This window comes from Leptodactylus fuscus, chromosome 6 (genome assembly GCF_031893055.1).
Source record: "Leptodactylus fuscus isolate aLepFus1 chromosome 6, aLepFus1.hap2, whole genome shotgun sequence".
Lineage (NCBI taxonomy): Eukaryota > Metazoa > Chordata > Amphibia > Anura > Leptodactylidae > Leptodactylus > Leptodactylus fuscus.
In genome coordinates this window covers 61,144,384-61,163,006 of record NC_134270.1, presented here as the reverse complement: position 1 = coordinate 61,163,006, position 18,623 = coordinate 61,144,384, and the positions used below count along the sequence as shown (strand labels likewise).

At 42.7% G+C, this 18,623-nt stretch overlaps 2 protein-coding genes across 2 annotated transcripts; both read right to left on the bottom strand.

Annotated features, from left to right (window-relative positions):
• Positions 1-1,343: 1,343 nt before the first annotated feature.
• LOC142210005 (olfactory receptor 6F1-like) lies at positions 1,344-2,324 on the bottom strand. Its single transcript, XM_075279037.1, has one exon. It carries the CDS (start codon positions 2,322-2,324, stop codon positions 1,344-1,346), a length of 981 nt encoding a protein of 326 aa, XP_075135138.1.
• Positions 2,325-11,355: 9,031 nt separating this feature from the next.
• On the bottom strand, positions 11,356-12,297 carry LOC142209119 (olfactory receptor 6F1-like). The gene has a single exon (XM_075278058.1). The coding sequence runs from the start codon at positions 12,295-12,297 to the stop codon at positions 11,356-11,358; it is 942 nt and encodes a 313-aa protein (XP_075134159.1).
• Positions 12,298-18,623: the final 6,326 nt, after the last annotated feature.

Sequence of the window (18,623 nt, the reverse complement as noted above, 5' to 3'; positions counted from 1 at the left end):
CCGTCGTTCGCTTGAAATTCCGTTTTTTCTCGGTATGTAAATGAGTTCTCTTGCAGCACTGGGGGCGGGCCGCAGCGCTCAAACAGCACTGGGGGCATCCCCAAGGTTGCCAGAGAACTCTCCAGCGCCGCCTCCATCTTCTTCTGGAATAAGATCTTCACCATGTTTTCTTCCAGTGGTGGCTTATAACTTCTAGGCCTCTGGCCTAGGGCAAGCCAACTGCGCATACCTGCTGACCAAGAGAAAATGGCTGCTTACACAGTATTGGAAGTATTGGCTTGCCCTAGGCCCGAGGCCTAGAAATTAGAAGACACCGCTGGAAGAAGACGCAGTGAAGACCAAGTTCCAGAAGATGGAGGCGGTGCTGGAGAGTTCTCTTGCATTATTGGGGATGCATTTACATACCGAGAAAAAACGGAATTTCAAGCGAACGGCAGCGCTGAGAAGACAACGAAAGGTAGGAGAATAGCCTTTCTTAAGGCTATTCCAACATGTTAGTTAGAAAAAAAAGGGTTTGAAAGATAGGATCACTTTAATGCACATCACAGTCAATGTTCTCTTTAGATCAGGGGTCCTCAAACTTTTTAAATAGTGGGCCAGAGGCAGAGCAAATTGCACAGACATCGGGAGCGGTGCCCTCCAATAGGTAAAGTGAAGTGCGCTCCATGGCCTGGCCCGAGCTCCCCAGGAACTTCATTATAAATGCACACCTGCCAGCGTTGTCGGCGGGGCCAGACAGAAGTGCTTGGTGGGCCGCATGTGGCCCTCGGCCCGCAGTTTGAGGACCCCTGCTGTAGATTATGCATTCTGAGAAAGTTAACAGGAATTTGTCTCCAAAAATAGACTATTTTTCAAACCAACTTTTTATGTTAAATATATTTCAGGATAATTTTATTTAAGATTTTATTTTTAATTTTCTATTTCACTATCTATATTTTAAAAAATATGATATCTTGCATGTGTCACTCTGGACACTAAGCCTAACTACAGATGGACAATTGCCAATTTTGTAGAGATTTTAATTGCAGCTGTGTGGTTTCCACTCGGTTTCCGCACGAAAAATGCAGAGAGGAAAGTGCTTCTTTCAGCGCTTTTCTCTTTGCATTTTTCATGTGGAGAGGAGAACAGTATGGCATGAACGGAGATGTGAATTGGGCCTTAGTGGTGATAAGCATTAACTCTGTACAGAATTGATATCTCTGGCAAAAGAATGTTTACTTTCACCCACAGATCTTGAAAGAGGTGAGACATTGAAACACAAAGTATATTAGAATGTTTTACCACTATTCATTATAAAATATTCATATTTCATTTATGACTGGACATCGACTCTTCATGGCCCTTCACGGCCCCTCACTTCTTGCCATTCCGGTTTCCATAAACTTAATTTTTCTGTTTTTCCATTTCAAACAAACTGTTTTCATGAATGTTGCTTTGATCTCTTGGTTTCTTAAAGTGTATACTAAGGGGTTAAGGAATGGGGTGACAACTGTGTATATTAGAGAGAGAATCTTTAAGGCAGTCACAGAGCGTCCAGAGGTCGGCACTAAATACATAGCAATGAGGGACACATAGTATATAGAGACTACTGTGAGATGAGAGCTGCAGGTAGAGAATGCCTTCTGCCGTCCTGTCACTGTAGGGATCTTCACTATAACGGCTGCTATACGGACATAGCTGACAATGATAGCCATAAAAGGTAACACAGTCACTGGAGTGGTCAGGATGAGGTTAATGGTTTGCAGCAGTTGAGTGTCAGAGCAGGAAAGTTGGAGGATAGGCACCAAGTCACAGAAGAAATGATCAATGATGTTCTCACCACAGAAGTTCAGTCTGGACATCATAACTGCAATAATTGATGTCATGGCAAAAATCAGAGCCCATGAACCTGCCACCAGATGGTTCCTCAACCTGATACCCATGATTTGTACATAAGACAGGGGATGGCAGATCGCCAAGTATCGATCATAAGACATGACTGTTAGAAGGAGACATTCAGTGCCAGTGGAAGCGCCAAAAAACTGGTACTGGGTGATGCATTCAGGGAATGACAAGACTATGCCATTTCTCAAGATGACGCGGAGAAGACTGGGCACAATGTCAGTGGTAAGTAACATGTCACACACAGACAGGTGGCAGAGAAAAAAATACATGGGGGATTCTAGGAGGTGGCTGGAGGTCACCAGAATTATAATCATGAGGTTTCCAACCAAACATAGGATATACACTAGCAAACACAACAAGAACAGAGGGATCTCAAAACTATGAAGACTGCCAAACCCAAGGAGGAAGAATTCAATGACAAGTGTTTGATTCTTCTTCATCTTGAGGTCCTGAATCTGAAATCAGTGAACATCTGAGATTGTAGTTCTTGTAGTTAGTGAGCAAATGATCTGTAAGTAAGTGAGTAAGTGAGTAAACCCTATGTAAGTAATACAATGGGTTAACACATCATGTATAGAATATTATAGGCTACATATTAACAGTCTAGGGAAGTTATATATCAGCATTCCCAAAATAAGAGGGTCCAGGACTTGCATTATTCATCATTACATCTTGTAGGAGAGAGGGGTCAGGGGTCCCTTTGTTTGGCTCTCCTCTAGCTTATTGTGCAGGTTCACATCATTCATGGAAAAGGGCAAGTAGTCCACTTGACTGGGGCTGCCTCTATAGTATGACTAGCATTGTCTGGACTGGATTCACAGACTAGAGGTACTCCGGCTGAAATTTCTGCTTGGATGAGATTTTATGGTATTAAGACTATTTTATAGTAAATTGCTGCTGTATTACTGGATTTGGCTGCAGACAGTAACGTCTCAAAGAAACAAATACTAATATGTTAGGTGACTTATTAGTGTAATAATTGGCAGGGTTCAATGGAAATGTTCTATTAAAGCTCAGATAAGCACCTATACTGTTACTCGTTCCCATCAGAGGGCAGCAGGACATTAAAAATGATCATTTTCGATTCCTCACCATTATACGTTGCGGAGCAGTGTGACTTATTTATTTAGATGTAGCTCCTTATATGCTTGTTAACCCCCTGATTGAGTTTTTCAGTCTATTGTAGTGTTCAGAGGCTGAAGAGGGAAGGGGACCCCAACAAGACACCACTCAGCCTGGACCTATGACCCCAAACCTCCTACTGTTGCGTGTAATTGTCTAGTTGCCATTAGGTAAATATTAGCTTTAAATTTTTGTGTTTTTCTTTACCTTTAGGGGGCACCCTATGGAAGATTCAAAAATGAGAATACATATTTCGTGAGATTTAGAAGTCTTATTTGATTCTAATGCTTTTAGTACTTGCTTCTCTAGTCATATGGCCTGCTTAGTTGAGGGACCCATTGTCACCACCTACCACTAGAGCAGGAGGTGTGGCAGCATATGCAAACTGAGAAACTCAGCTTTCCTGTGACACCAGAACTATTGTTCTAGGTAGTATAAAACCAGAGATACAGCTGTTTGAAGTGACCATCCCCCTTTAGTAAATGCTTCAGTTCTTTATTCTGCAATGAGCATAGGAGTACAGACATAGTCTCCCTGGCAGTGCTTAGTTAGATCATTGCTAGTATGAGCTTTAAAAACAAGATTGATAGGTTAATAAAGTATATTACAAAAATGTTCACTGCATTTATTAACCAATTAATAGCACTAACTAACCTTTTAAAAAAAAACAAAAAAACAAAACAAAACATTTTTTGCCCTGAAAACGCCTTTCGTCCGTGGCAGAAACACCACGATTTGCTCGCAGTGGAGATGCCGCAGGAAAAATTGTGGCATTTTACAGTACTGACAATATGGATGGGATTCTAGCAAATCCCATGCCCACTTTGCGGTAAAAACCTCCGTGTGGACATGCCGTGATTTACATAACCGGTGCGGTTTTTGATATGGCAACATGTCAATTATACTGACGGAAACGTCGGCATTTTCCCCATAGGTATAATTGTAACAGAAAGTCCACAGAGAAAAACTGTAAACTTTCTGTTTAAAGTACTCCGGGAAGAACTGTGATGCGTTGCCCCTGCGGTTTTTCTCACAGCACTTTATTGCTGCGTGGCGCCCTGTGGGGCCTTAGACCCAAGATCACTCCAAAAGCACAACAGCAATCCTTAAAGAGATGAGAAAGATCCCACTGGTAAAAGCAAAGAACCAACAGAAGACTCTACAAACTACTAGAGCCTCTGTTCCTATGTCCACTATTATAGAAGCATTAAAAAAATAGTGTTCATGGAAGGACACCTAAAAGGAACCTGCTACTGTCCAAAATTAACATTGGAGCCTTTATCAGGTTTGCCTGAGAGTGGATGTCTGGACTTCTGGAGAAATGTTCCATGGGCAGATAAAGCAAAAGTGTACGTTTTTAGGACAAACGCACGTTGCCATCTTTAGATGAAAAAAACCCCCACCAAAACCTCATCCCAATTGTAAAGCACAGTGGTGTGAATATTATTGTTTAGGGACGCTTTTCTGTCCTGGGGTCTGTGCACCTTGGCAATGGCATCATTCAGGAAACAATAAATTAAAATGTATCAAATCCCAAACAATTTACAGGAGAATGTAAAAGTGCAACTATTTGTGAGTATTTAGCTTTGGCAAATTGTGTTTGTCTATAATTGTGACTAAGATAAAAATTAGACACAACTTTATTAGTAATCTTTGCAGATAGCAAGGTAATTCCAAAGGGGTCACTTACTTTCTCTTGTAGATGTAGATTAGTGTTTAAAGCAAAGATTAATTAGAAAAATCCTATCGGACAAACTATTAATATTCTGGTCCAAATCAACCGCTACCCTGCAATATTAATACTAATACAAAAACTAATGTCCATTTTTGTGGGTTAATGTTCAACATACAAAGTTACACCTGCCACATAATAATACCTGTGCTACATATGATACCAATACTTTTGTGTAAATTTACTTCCATTGTATTTTTATAATAAAAACATTTGTTAACATCGATATGATAAGGCTAATGCAATGCTAATACACCTGTAAGGTGCTAGGGCTAATATTTGGATGTCAGTTTAGTTCTACCATTAATGCATTGTCTTTTAACCAAGTCAAATTGTTGGACCTGAAACATTGCATATGAGTGTACATTATTCCAAGAGTGATTTAGAGATTTATGTTCAGATGGCCAAGACTTCAAGGGGTTGTCCGGGCAAAATTTTTACATTTTAAATAGGCCGGGGGAGGTGAAAAAAAATACAACCCCCCTCCCCCATACTCTCCTGTCCCCGATGCTCTGGTACCTCCAAGCGTTCTGCCGGTCCATTGTTGTCTTCCAGCGGAAGTCTACACCGCATGTGACCACTAACGCCAGCTTAGTGGCCTCAGCGAAGGACATGTGACATCACTACTTTTGATGTCCTGGGGTCACTTCCTGAGGCCACTGATTGGCCTCACTGGTCACATTACTGACGAGGCCAATCAGCGACTTCAGCGGGAGGGATCCGGGCAAGTAGTTTCACTTCAAGAAGACACCAGATCAGCAGGACTGGACTGTGCTGGCAGAACACCGGAGCACCAGGGACAGGTATGATTTTTTTATTTTTTTTTACCTCCCTGAGCCTATTTTAGAAATAAATCTTTGCCTGGACAACCCCTTTAAGTATAGGTGTGTACAGCTGCCAGGGTTAAAATACATCAAGTCTGTGTCTATTGCCAAGACTGACCATGCAAAAATATTCTCAGTTTCTGTGGCACAACTTGAAGTTCCTGGGTTCCGTTGATGTTACAGTCTTACTGTGCTTTTGGACCCTCTCAGGCTCTGATGCCCAGTGGCTGCCACTTCGGCATCTCCTATAGCTAGACCACTATCTGTAACTAAAAGAAACCTAAAAAAAATTCACAATGGATCTGATGGATTTAGATGTTAGATTTAGGGTTCATAACCAATCTTAAATTTGCCATTATCATGACAGACTTGAATTATTTTAATCTCTTTTGTGTTTTATGTTGCTGTGAAGTCTATGGGACATTGCTGATACTTCCTAATTGGACGCCTTTTCCTCATGTATCCTTCTTACCGTGAGATTAGATAGTGTGATATATTAGAAGGACAGGAGGTTCCATGCTGGGGTGACACCCCCCACACTGCTTACACTTCCATATTCACTTGTGTTTATAATACTGCCGTCATCCCTGGTGACTCCAGAAATCATTAGACAAACTCCCTTGTGTCTCATTATTACATGTTTGTTTCTTTATTAAACCTTATGTTTCCATCAGGTAAATTGTTGGCCCCTCTGGACAGACCTAATCTCATTAAATTATATTTACTTTGTATTAAAATATAATGTTCAGCCTAAGCCTGTGTTCAGGTGTCATGTAGTTTTCAGATATTGGGGTTCAGAATTGCTCTCCAGTAATGGGCCTAATTTATAGGGGATCTACCATCGCACCCATACATGTTCAACTGCCTCCACTGCGTTACACTGCTTATCCTGAAAAGGTTACATACACGTTAAAGTGATAGAAACCAATGGTATAGTCAGGAAAAGCAGAAGTCAGGCCCAAGATAATTTACCCATTGTCACCTAGGACTTGAATTTTTTCAGTTTCACAGGACAAATGGCCAGATACCAAGCAGACAACCTTTATTCCATAGTAGAAACAGTCCTGGAGTCAGTGAATTCTGTCTACCTGTGATTAAACTGAGTGGTCCAATGTATGTGGACGATTATAGCAGGCTGGAGCCAGGCAAGGATCCTGGTAAATGTAGATCAAGTATTAAATGTCTGCTAAAAGATCTTGACTTGTCAAGTTGCCTTTGTTAGGGCCTGATACATTTTTATTGAAGAACACTACTGAAGCCTCATTTCTGCACACCAAATCAGAAGGCAGAGTACTAAACTGTGAAGAAGGTTCAGACAGATCCCCCAAAGACTCTCTGACATGTATTTGGCTATTTCCAGTGGTCCCGATTTTGATCAGGCGCTCCCTTTGGAGATTGGTTTGCACAATACCCCAGTTCTTTAGAATTGTGGGTTTGGATAGGGGGTAACTTGTTCTTACTGAAATACATTACCCCGTTAAGCAACTGATGGAGCAAAGAAGTCAGTAGCAAGACATCCAGAGTATTGGAGATTCTCCAGACTGGATAATTTCTTGAAGGATCTTTGCTGTGCTACTTGTCTGTAAACTTCTAAAGCAGGGGATGAGATATTTCAGTACTTTTAGGATCCATTGCCTTCATGACTATGAAGTCTTCCTTCTCTCTTCTTCAGTTCCTTAGCTACTATGGACTCCTAGTATATCTTCTCTTCTCAGCATATGTGTGTCTACTTCTGTAATATATTACTGTGTATTATCCTGGATCTGTATTACTATGCTGCTGTAACATACTGAAATTTCCCCACTGTGGGACTATTAAAGGATTATCTTATCTTAAATGATTCTGTGATGCTTGTCACTGAAGATATGAATCATGTGAGACACAATGAGTTTGGCTCTAGAATACCCCCAACCTTCAACCATAACCCCCATGGGGGTAACTACCAGGGTTGTAGACATAGCAGCTGCTATGGGGCCCAACAACTAAAGGGGCTCATTACTACTGCGTTCTATGGAGGAATAAGTGATAATAATGAATAATGGAAGGGTATATGGCAAACGGAATGTTCCTCCATTACTTTATTGAGGCGTCATAATGCCTACATGTGACATCATTATAATTCCTTTCTTCATTTAGCACATCACATGGGTCTCCTCTGGATACTCCAGTTTCCTCCCACACTTTAAAGACATACTAATAGGGAATGAAGATTGTGAGCCCTATATGGGACAGTGACTGACAATGTCTGTAAAGCGCTGCAGAATATGATGAATATGACTATCTAAGTAAACTAAATAAATCAAATAAGAACCCTGCAATACCCCACCACCCATGTGGACAAGCATATTTAGTATTAGAATTCACCATGAGTTCTGCAGGTTTATTATTTTATTTCTCCCGCACATTCTGCTGCACTGTCCATAAAGTATTAGGTATGGGCCCTGATGGAACGCACAATTTAATATCTAGTGGTTAAAGGCTCTATAGTTACATAATAGAGTCCCAGTACGATATGTGATCAGCACAAGGGCTCAGTGGCTAATATGCTATAAAAAGGACGATAGTGGAATATGGTGGAGCAACACTTCTCAGTGTTGGGTTCAACCTCCAGCTAAGCATGTGCGCATTGCTGACAGGCGGCAGTTAGCAACACAGCCACTAGGTGGCTGCACCTAAACACATATAAGACATACTGCAAACTCTCCCAGAGCTGCGGGAGGCTCCAACAATAAGAGATGACCTCTTGGACTCCCAGAAGAGCTGGAAAATCACAAAATAGGTATGGTAAACCCTCCACAAATGGGTTGTGGCCTCATAGAAGTAGACATGGCCATCCCAACACTTATTTCCAGCAAATGTTGGTAAGTAATTTGTGTAATAAATAATATTGTTAATTGTAATTCTTACCCATGTGTGAAATAGGGGGTATATAACGTTCTTATAAACAACTGGAACATTAATTGAATTCTTTCTGAAAGTAGATACAGGAAAAATACAGAATAATAGGATCATCTGTCAATGTGAGTCCATTTTTAAAGGTGTCGTTTTAGAGGTCAGGGACTTCAACCAGCCTCTCTGCGTCTTCTATACGTGTGAAAAACTACCATTCCTGTCTGAGACTGTAAATCTTTTATACCAATAGGAAAGGTGTTTCTTAGGAACTTAGATATCCCTGTCATTAAATATATGTGACTCAAATATAGCTTATACCCAGGGGTGAACCTGCCCCTTTCACCGCCCGAGGCGAAGTGCAGAAAGCCGCCCCCCCCCCCCCCGCCGGGGAGGGGGCGGAGCGAGGGCGTGGCTTAGCAGATGGGGCGTGGCTTAGCAGAGGGGCGGGGCTTAGCGCCGTTCGCCGGCAGAGAGTAGGCCCGGAGTCTGCCTGCGCTCTGCCTGAGCGTGCGGGGAGGCTGCTGGAGCAGCGCTGCTCCAGTGGCCTCCCCAAACCACCGCTCCGTGCTAAGCCAGTCCAGGACAGCTTGTCCTGGACTGGCTTACTTTAGCAAAAATGCCGCCCTCCCTGGGGCCCTGGCATAGCGCTCGCTTCAGGTCGCCTCATGGGAGGTGCGGCGCTGCTTATACCCATGACACACCTATGACATCTCTGTCTGTTCCGGTCTCTGTGCCACCCATTTCCTTCACCTTGGTTTCCCTCTGATCCTCAAATAGTTAATCTCAGCCTTACCTGTGTGGTTGACAGCCGATCTACCAATCACGTCAGCAGTGGCGGATCCAGGCTTTGCGGGGCCCTGGGCAATTGACTTTGGTGGGGCCCTACTTACCGGGGGGGTCTGGGGGGTATGGAATACCCCCCAGGTAAGCAGCAGCACTAGGGAATTGCACAACTAGCAATTCCCTTACAACACCCTTGTGTACCAAGATAAAAGTATGTCAGCAGTGAATATAGTAATCTCCTTATGTCCCATTCACATGATTATGGTAGCTTAATGTTTTTAACAGTATGATACAGGATAGATTACATTTCAGTTTCTAATAGCACATCACTTTGTGATTGTATATCACAGAAAGATGCTCATTTCATAACATGTATATCTAGATATATCTAATCAAGAGGAAATGTAAGGAAAGACACATCAGGAACATTGCAGGAAATTTCATAGGAGAAAAATGTATGAATATGAAAACCACATCCAATCATTTATCCCTCGGCCACCAATTATGCAACTATAACCACTTGATGTATTACAAATGGGGACAAGACTAGATCAATCACCTTTATCCGGGGAGGCAAGCGGCCCAGAATAGCATTCCATCTTTTAACCCTACTAAAATTGCACAAGCGGGCTCAACTTCCCAAATGTCACAACATTTTACTAATCACCGCTTCTTCTCAGTCCTGCCTCTGCTTCAGCCAATAAGGGATGCCACACATGACGTCCAGACTATGTGATGTTCAGACATTCAACATCATTGGGACGTAATGTGGTGCCCCCTGGAGGGAGCATTGGGATGTAATGTGTGGTGCCCCCTGGAGGGAGCATTGGGATGTAATGTGTGGTGCCCCCTGGAGGGAGCATTGGGACGTAATGTGTGGTGCCCCCTGGAGGGAGCATTGGGACGTAATGTGTGGTGCCCCCTGGAGGGAGCATTGGGACGTAATGTGTGGTGTCCCCTGGAGGGAGCATTGGGACGTAATGTGTGGTGCCCCCTGGAGGGAGCATTGGGATGTAATGTGTGGTGCCCCCTGGAGGGAGCATTGGGACGTAATGTGTGGTGCCCCCTGGAGGGAGCATTGGGACGTAATGTGTGGTGCCCCCTGGAGGGAGCATTGGGATGTAATGTGTGGTGCCCCCTGGAGGGAGCATTGGGATGTAATGTGTGGTGCCCCCTGGAGGGAGCATTGGGACGTAATGTGTGGTGTCCCCTGGAGGGAGCATTGGGACGTAATGTGTGGTGCCCCCTGGAGGGAGCATTGGGATGTAATGTGTGGTGCCCCCTGGAGGGAGCATTGGGATGTAATGTGTGGTGCTCCCTGGAGGGAAAATATAAATAAAGAAGGAAGGAAAATGTGTTTGTCTTTCACAGGTTTCATGTTTTTTTGTTTTTTTTTTAAAAAAAGTTTTTAAAATTGATTTCTCATTCCCTTATGGTAATTTATATTTGGTATTGTTTCATCGGGGGTGAAGCTAGAACCTTTGATGTGGGCATAGTATTGACATATTATTTTTTATTTTTGTAAATTATTTTACTTTAATAATTATTTTGTACATTTATATTTATTTATTTTTACATTGTGTTCTCATAAGGTCATGATAGACCTTTGGGGGCATTTTAACAGGTTTTTTTTTTTTTTTGGTGGGGGGAGGGGACTGATTTCCCCTTTATCTGGGGCTGATACATTTAGCCACTAGGCAAGCGTAAAGGTTTTTTTTTATTTTCAATGCAGCTACAGATTGAGTCATAATGGGCCTATTTCAGGCAATAAATTCCTGGTCCATTAGGACGTGTTTTCTTTAGTTTTCTAAATTGGCCAGTATATACAGCTGACTCATTGTATAATAAAAGGTTCTGCAACTTCCTAGTATACTTTGCTTTAACTAGGTTTATGACCTCTGCTTGCCTATTGAATTTTGTAGTATATGAAGAGGCTGACAATCCAGCACAGATCTAGGACTTCTCATAGCTGAGGTTTCACCACAGATCAAAGTAAGCAAAGATCTTAGAAATAATGATAAATGAGACAGAAAACCTATTAGATGGAAGACCTTGTAATTATAAAGTGAATACATAAGACTGGACACTTTACTTCTTATTATTACCATTTGTAAAAACTTAATTTTTCTGTGTTTTCCATCTTAAACACACTATTTTCATAAAAGCCAATTTGATCTCTTGGTTTCGCAATGTGTATATTAAAGGGTTAAGAAATGGGGTGATGACTGTGTACATAAATGAAAGTCCTTTTAAGGCGTTCACCGAGTGCCCAGAAGCTGGGACCAAATATATAGCAATAAGCGACAAGTAGAATATAGAGACAACAGTGAGATGAGAGCTGCAGGTAGAGAATGCCTTCTGCCTTCCCATCACTGTAGGAATCTTGATAATGACAGATGATATACAGATATAGCTGACAATGATGGCCATAAAGGGTAAGAGAGTCACAGGAGCAGTCAGAATGAGATCAATGGTTTGCAACAGTCGAGTGTCGGAGCAGGAAAGCTGGAGGATGGGCACAAAGTCACAAAAGAAATGATCAATGATGTTCTCACTGCAGAAGTTCAGTCTAGACATCAAAACCACAATGATCGATGTGATGGTGAAGCTTAAACCCCAAGAGGCAAGCACAAGGTAATGTCTCAGCCTGGTACCCATGATTGGTACGTAAGACAGTGGGTGACAGATCGCCAAGTATCGATCATAAGACATGGCCGTCAGAAGGAGACATTCAGTACCTGTGGAAGCTGCAAAGAACTGGAACTGGGTGATGCAATCAGGGAATGACATGACTCTTCCATTCCTTAGGATGATGTGGAGAAGACTGGGTACAATGCCAGTGGTGAGGATCATGTCACACATAGACAGGTGGCAGAGAAAGTAGTACATGGGGGAGTCTAGTAGATGACTGGTGGCCACCAGAATTATAATCATGAGGTTTCCAGTCAAACAGAGGACATAAACTAGCAAACACAACAAAAACAGAGGGATCCGAAGACTATGGAGACCACCAAAACCAAGGAGGAAGAATTCAATGACTATTGTATGATTCCTTTTCATCCTGGGGTCCTCACACTGGAAGTATCACAATGTCAACAAACACCTGAAATTCTAATTCTTTCTTGTCTATGAATGAGGTCTGGGTCATCCAATGGAGCACATGTCTTCTAGACCAATGCTTTGGAATTTAGCTTAGATCATGATGTTCCAGCTGTTGATCTCTAGAAAGTGAACCATTTAGATGATCAGTGATACAGTGAATTTACACTATTTATATCAAACAGTACATCAGTGCATCATTTATAGAACATTATTTGGTTTATATCCACAATCTATGGGGTTATGTATCAAAATTCCCAAAATTAGAGAGTCCAGTTAAGGGGATTAGATTAAGTGTGGGTTTCACTGGTGTTTTGGCCATTAAATAACGGCACACAAGGCCTGGTTACTGATAAGTCTCTTTTTTATTTTAAAAGACAAGCCAATGTGACAATTGTACCGTATATGTTTCTTATTGAGCTCATTGAGTACAACGTACATACACAGTCAAGGCGAAAAGGTAGTGAACCTCTGCGTAATGGTTTCTCCAATAGATAATCGCCAATATGTGTTTCAGTTAAGGAGATAAGTTTGGTCTTGTGGGTTCCACAGGTGTCTTGCACACAAACAGTTATTATTGACAAATCTGTTCTTCCCATGAAACTATGATTTCTGTGAACCATGTCACAATGCAAACTACTATAAGAAGGCATATTAAAGAAATGCATGAAGGCATTGCAGAATACTTGGATGTCCATCCATCTAAGGTTAGAAAAACTAACCACAAATGGAAGAATTCAGGACTGTTGCTACTTTTCCTAAAAGTGAGTATCCTGTTTAGGTCACTCCAATGTCCAATCATGAAATAGGTAAGAAAGAATCTAAGGGTTGAACCAAAAGATCAAGTGAAGATTCTATAAGCTGCAAAAATCTATGTCTATTAGAGATGAGCGAACACTAAAATGTTCGAGGTTCGAAATTCGATTCGAACAACCGCTCACTGTTCGAGTGTTCGAATGGGTTTCGAACCCCATTATAGTCTATGGGGAACATAAACTCGTTAAGGGGGAAACCCAAATTCGTGTCTGGAGGGTCACCAAGTCCACTATGACACCCCAGGAAATGATACCAACACCCTGGAATGACACTGGGACAGCAGGGGAAGCATGTCTGGGGGCATAAAAGTCACTTTATTTCATGGAAATCCCTGTCAGTTTGCGATTTTCGCAAGCTAACTTTTCCCCATAGAAATGCATTGGCCAGTGCTGATTGGCCAGAGTACGGAACTCGACCAATCAGCGCTGGCTCTGCTGGAGGAGGCGGAGTCTAAGATCGCTCCACACCAGTCTCCATTCAGGTCCGACCTTAGACTCCGCCTCCTCCGGCAGAGCCAGCGCTGATTGGCCGAAGGCTGGCCAATGCATTCCTATGCGAATGCAGAGACTTAGCAGTGCTGAGTCAGTTTTGCTCAACTACACATCTGATGCACACTCGGCACTGCTACATCAGATGTAGCAATCTGATGTAGCAGAGCCGAGGGTGCACTAGAACCCCTGTGCATATCTCTAATGGAAGTTCACGCTAATAGAATGCATTGGCCAGCGCTGATTGGCCAATGCATTCTATTAGCCCGATGAAGTAGAGCTGAATGTGTGTGTTAAGCACACACATTCAGCACTGCTTCATCACGCCAATACAATGCATTAGCCAGTGCTGATTGGCCAGAGTACGGAATTCGGCCAATCAGCGCTGGCTCTGCTGGAGGAGGCGGAGTCTAAGGTCGGACCTGAATGGAGACTGGTGTGGAGCGATCTTAGACTCCGCCTCCTCCAGCAGAGCCAGCGCTGATTGGCCGAATTCCATACTCTGGCCAATCAGCGCTGGCCAATGCATTCTATTAGCCCGATGAAGTAGAGCTGAATGTGTGTGCTTAGCACACACATTCAGCTCTACTTCATCGGGCTAATAGAATGCATTGGCCAATCAGCGCTGGCCAATGCATTCTATTAGCTTGATGAAGCAGAGTGTGCACAAGGGTTCAAGCGCACCCTCGGCTCTGATGTAGCAGAGCCGAGGGTGCACAAGGGTTCAAGTGCACCCTCGGCTCTCCTACATCAGAGCCGAGGGTGCGCTTGAACCCTTGTGCAGCCTCAGCTCTGCTACATCAGAGCCGAGGGTGCGCTTGAACCCTTGTGCACACTCTGCTTCATCAAGCTAATAGAATGCATTGGCCAGCACTGATTGGCCAGAGTACGGAATTCGGCCAATCAGCGCTGGCCAATGCATCCCTATGGGAAAAAGTTTATCTCACAAAAATCACAATTACACACCCGATAGAGCCCCAAAAAGTTATTTTTAATAACATTCCCCCCTAAATAAAGGTTATCCCTAGCTATCCCTGCCTGTACAGCTATCCCTGTCTCATAGTCACAAAGTTCACATTCTCATATGACCCGGATTTGAAATCCACTATTCGTCTAAAATGGAGGTCACCTGATTTCGGCAGCCAATGACTTTTTCCAATTTTTTTCAATGCCCCCAGTGTCGTAGTTCCTGTCCCACCTCCCCTGCGCTGTTATTGGTGCAAAAAAGGCGCCAGGGAAGGTGGGAGGGGAATCGAATTTTGGCGCACTTTACCACGCGGTGTTCGATTCGATTCGAACATGGCGAACACCCTGATATCCGATCGAACATGTGTTCGATAGAACACTGTTCGCTCATCTGTAATGTCTATGTATCCACTGTTAAAAACAAAACATAAAACACTGAACAAGAATTTTCATGGAAGAACATTACCAAGAAAGACCACAATGCTTTTTGAAAAAACTTCAATGGACAGATGAGACAAAAGTGGTACCTCACAAATGCACAACACTAAACAGCACTTCACACCAACACCAAACACTCATCCCAGATGTGAATTGAGCATCAAAGTTTAAGGCTGCTTTACTGCGTCAGGGCCTGGATGTCTTGAGATGGCAATTAATCTTAAGGTCTATTAAGTTTACAAAAAAAATGTAATGGCAGCAATCCACAACCTCAGTTTGAAGAAAAATTTGGTGAGGGAACAAAACAACGACTCCAAGTACACAAGTAAATCAACTAAAGAATTGTTCTAAAAGATTTATTGAGATTTCAAAGGCCTGACCTTAACCCCGTTGAGATGCTGTTGTAAGGCTTGAAGAAGGCTGTGAGACATCCCAGAAATACTGATGGACATTCGTGGAGAGGAATTATCAAAAATCCTCCCCTCAACACTGCAAATCGTATTTCCAACTACAGGAAATGTTTTGTGGAAGTCACTACTACTAACAGGGGATCTACAGCTTGTTACATTTAAGGGTTCACTCACTTTTCTTCCTGAACCTTGGATGCTTCCTCAATGTGCTCAATAATGAAGGCTGCCACCATTTATGTGTGTTATTAGTGTATTATTAGTCAGTAAGAGGCCCACACATTATTCTGCATAGAGCGGATTTATCAGCAGTGCTATGGAGTCAGGGATTAAAAAGACATGTCATTAAATTGATTGATATCTAAAACACAATGTAACACAATCTGCATGATGTACCGATAAGATTCTTTTATTACATATATTACCACCAAACTATCTCACAACTGACGTGGACCACCACGGCACCAACATGTGTGTCTATCACCCATTTATGTTCATGAGAGGGGGTGTTGTCCTCCATCTTGTTGCTTTATAAGGACAACTCTAAAATGGCGTACCCTAACTGCACGCATGTACCATGAAGTCAGCAGACTAGAATGTTAACCCTATGTATGAGAAAAATATAATGGGTTATGGTCTCTAGATTTTAAGGACACGTTGATCCAGGGTTTTATACTGACTGCCAGATTTGGAGTCGGGAAGGAATTTTTTCCCCTGAAATAGGGCAATTGGCATCAGCCTCATGGGGGTTTTTTTTGCCTTCCCCTGGATCAACACTGTAGGGGATTGTATGGTTATAGGTTGGACTTGATGGACTCATGTCTTTATCCAACCTCATCTACTATGTAACTATGTAACTATGCCAGGAATATTGTAATATCGTAATATTTAACAGAGTTTAAGAAAAGACAGATATTGTATCATGTGTATTGAATCTTGAATTGAACCTCAGATAAAAGAGTTTCCCATGTGAACTGTTACCTGGAAGCATAGTGCCTAAAGGCAGAGCATCATTTGTCTTGGCCATTTCTTTAGAAACAATGACAAGTTATTAAGTTGGTGTTGTGTGCAAATGGTGGTGCTGGATTGTTTATCCAAAATATATAGAGATAGTGCATGCATCTGGTGACAAGTATAGATCTCCATCATTCTGTGTGATTGCCTGCTGTCACAGAGATCCTCCAGTCCCCTCCTGTCTACTAGAGATATAGCTATATTAGGTGCCGTCACCATTGAGTGCAAAGACTAACATATGATACTTAATATTACACATGGACTATTTATAAATCTATAATGTGTAGATTTACATCCAGGGCACTGTTATACCTGATAGAAATATTACCATCTATATCTCATGGCAAACCTAACTAATACTTAATGGAAGTGTTAATGTGCAGCATAAAACATGGGGAGTCTGGAGCAATATTAATTCTAAGACCCGTGTCATGTGCCAGGACTAATGCTTGGATTTGGATGTAGTAGTGCTATACTATTACTATTGTTGTGCCTAATGGACCTGAATCATCTGTATTTCTGTGACTAGATGTATAACTTGAAGATGCCTGGACTATATAACCAAAAGAAGTTTAGTAACAGACGTCAAAATTGATCCCATTGATTTAAATAGGATTTTTATAAACTATAAATTATTGTTACAGCAGATTTCCATTTTCTTTTGTTGCATTAAAGTCTATTGGATATTGATGATACTTCTCTGTCTGTACATTTCTCCCTCATATATTATCCTTACCTTTGTGAGAGGTTGGTTGTGTGATGAGTGAAATGTTAGGACAGGATTTTCGCCTGTCACACTCCCATCACGCGCTGGTTACACTTCCATCTTCATTTGTTTTTATAATATTCCCATCATCCCTGGTGACTCCAGAAACCATTAGATAAACTCCCTCCTGTCTCATTATTTACATGTTTTGTTTCTTTATTAAACCTTATGTTTTGAGCAGGGAAATTATTGGCCCCTCTGGACGGACCGCGCCTCATTAACTGCTATTTACCAAGCTTTACCTGAGCTCTATCTATTTTTGTACCGTCATTTCCAGAGCTGTATTCAAAATTCTGCAATTTTCACTTGAAACATGACCTTAAAGGGGTTGTACAAGATAAAAAAAAAAAACATTTTAACATTAAACTAAACACCAACTCCATCTACTTTATAAATTACTTGATATAACTATTATCACTGGGGCAGTCACGTGACCACCCCAGGCAGGGCCGCTGATAGGCCAGTATTACTGCTACTAGCGTCAGGGCCCCAGCGTCATTGTATGTCTGATTTCAACTCAGATCTGCGTCCAGAGGACACAGATCTGAGTTGAACACATACGCGGCTACAGCAAGGAGCTGTCACAGTTCAGCTCCTTGCTTCGCCGCTGCACTCCCGGCTACTGGCTGTGTAGACGCGATGTGATGTCGTCACATCGCGTCTACAACTGTGTGCGAGAAAGAGAGAGAGGCGCGCAGAGAGTGGCAGGGGAGCGAGGAGAAGGTACGTTTAATGTGTACACTGAGGTGGAACGTGAAACTGGGGGCAGATGAAGGAGAGGACAGCATGACACTGGGGGCAGAGATGTGGAGACATGAATCTGAGGGCAGAGATGGAGGGGACATGAATCTGGGGGCAGAAATGTGGGGACATGAATCTGGGGGCAGAGATGGGGGGGACATGAATCTGGGGGCAGAGATGTGGGGACATGAATCTGGGGGCAGAGATGGAGGGGACATGAATCTGGGGGCAGAGATGGTGGGACATGAAACTGCGGCAGAGATGGGGGGCATGAATCTGGGGGTAGAGATGGGGGACATGAAACTGTGGGCAGAAATGGGGGACATGAATCTGGAGACAGAGATGGAGGGGACATGAAACTGGGGGCAGAGATGGAGGGGGGGACATGAATCTGGGGGCAGAGATGGAGGGGGGGACATGAAACTGGGGGCAGATGAAGGGTGTATATGAAGCTGGGGGAGAGATAGAGGGGGGACATATAATTTACGGGTGACTGTAGGAGGATTATACTGTGTGCAGGCACATGAAAATTTAATGATAATGGGCGGAGTCAACATAAAAGTGGGCGGGACCAAATTTGCCACGGCTCGCAGAGGCCAAAAACGCAATGTGAAAAAGCCCTGAGGATTTATTAAGAGTGCTCTTATAGAT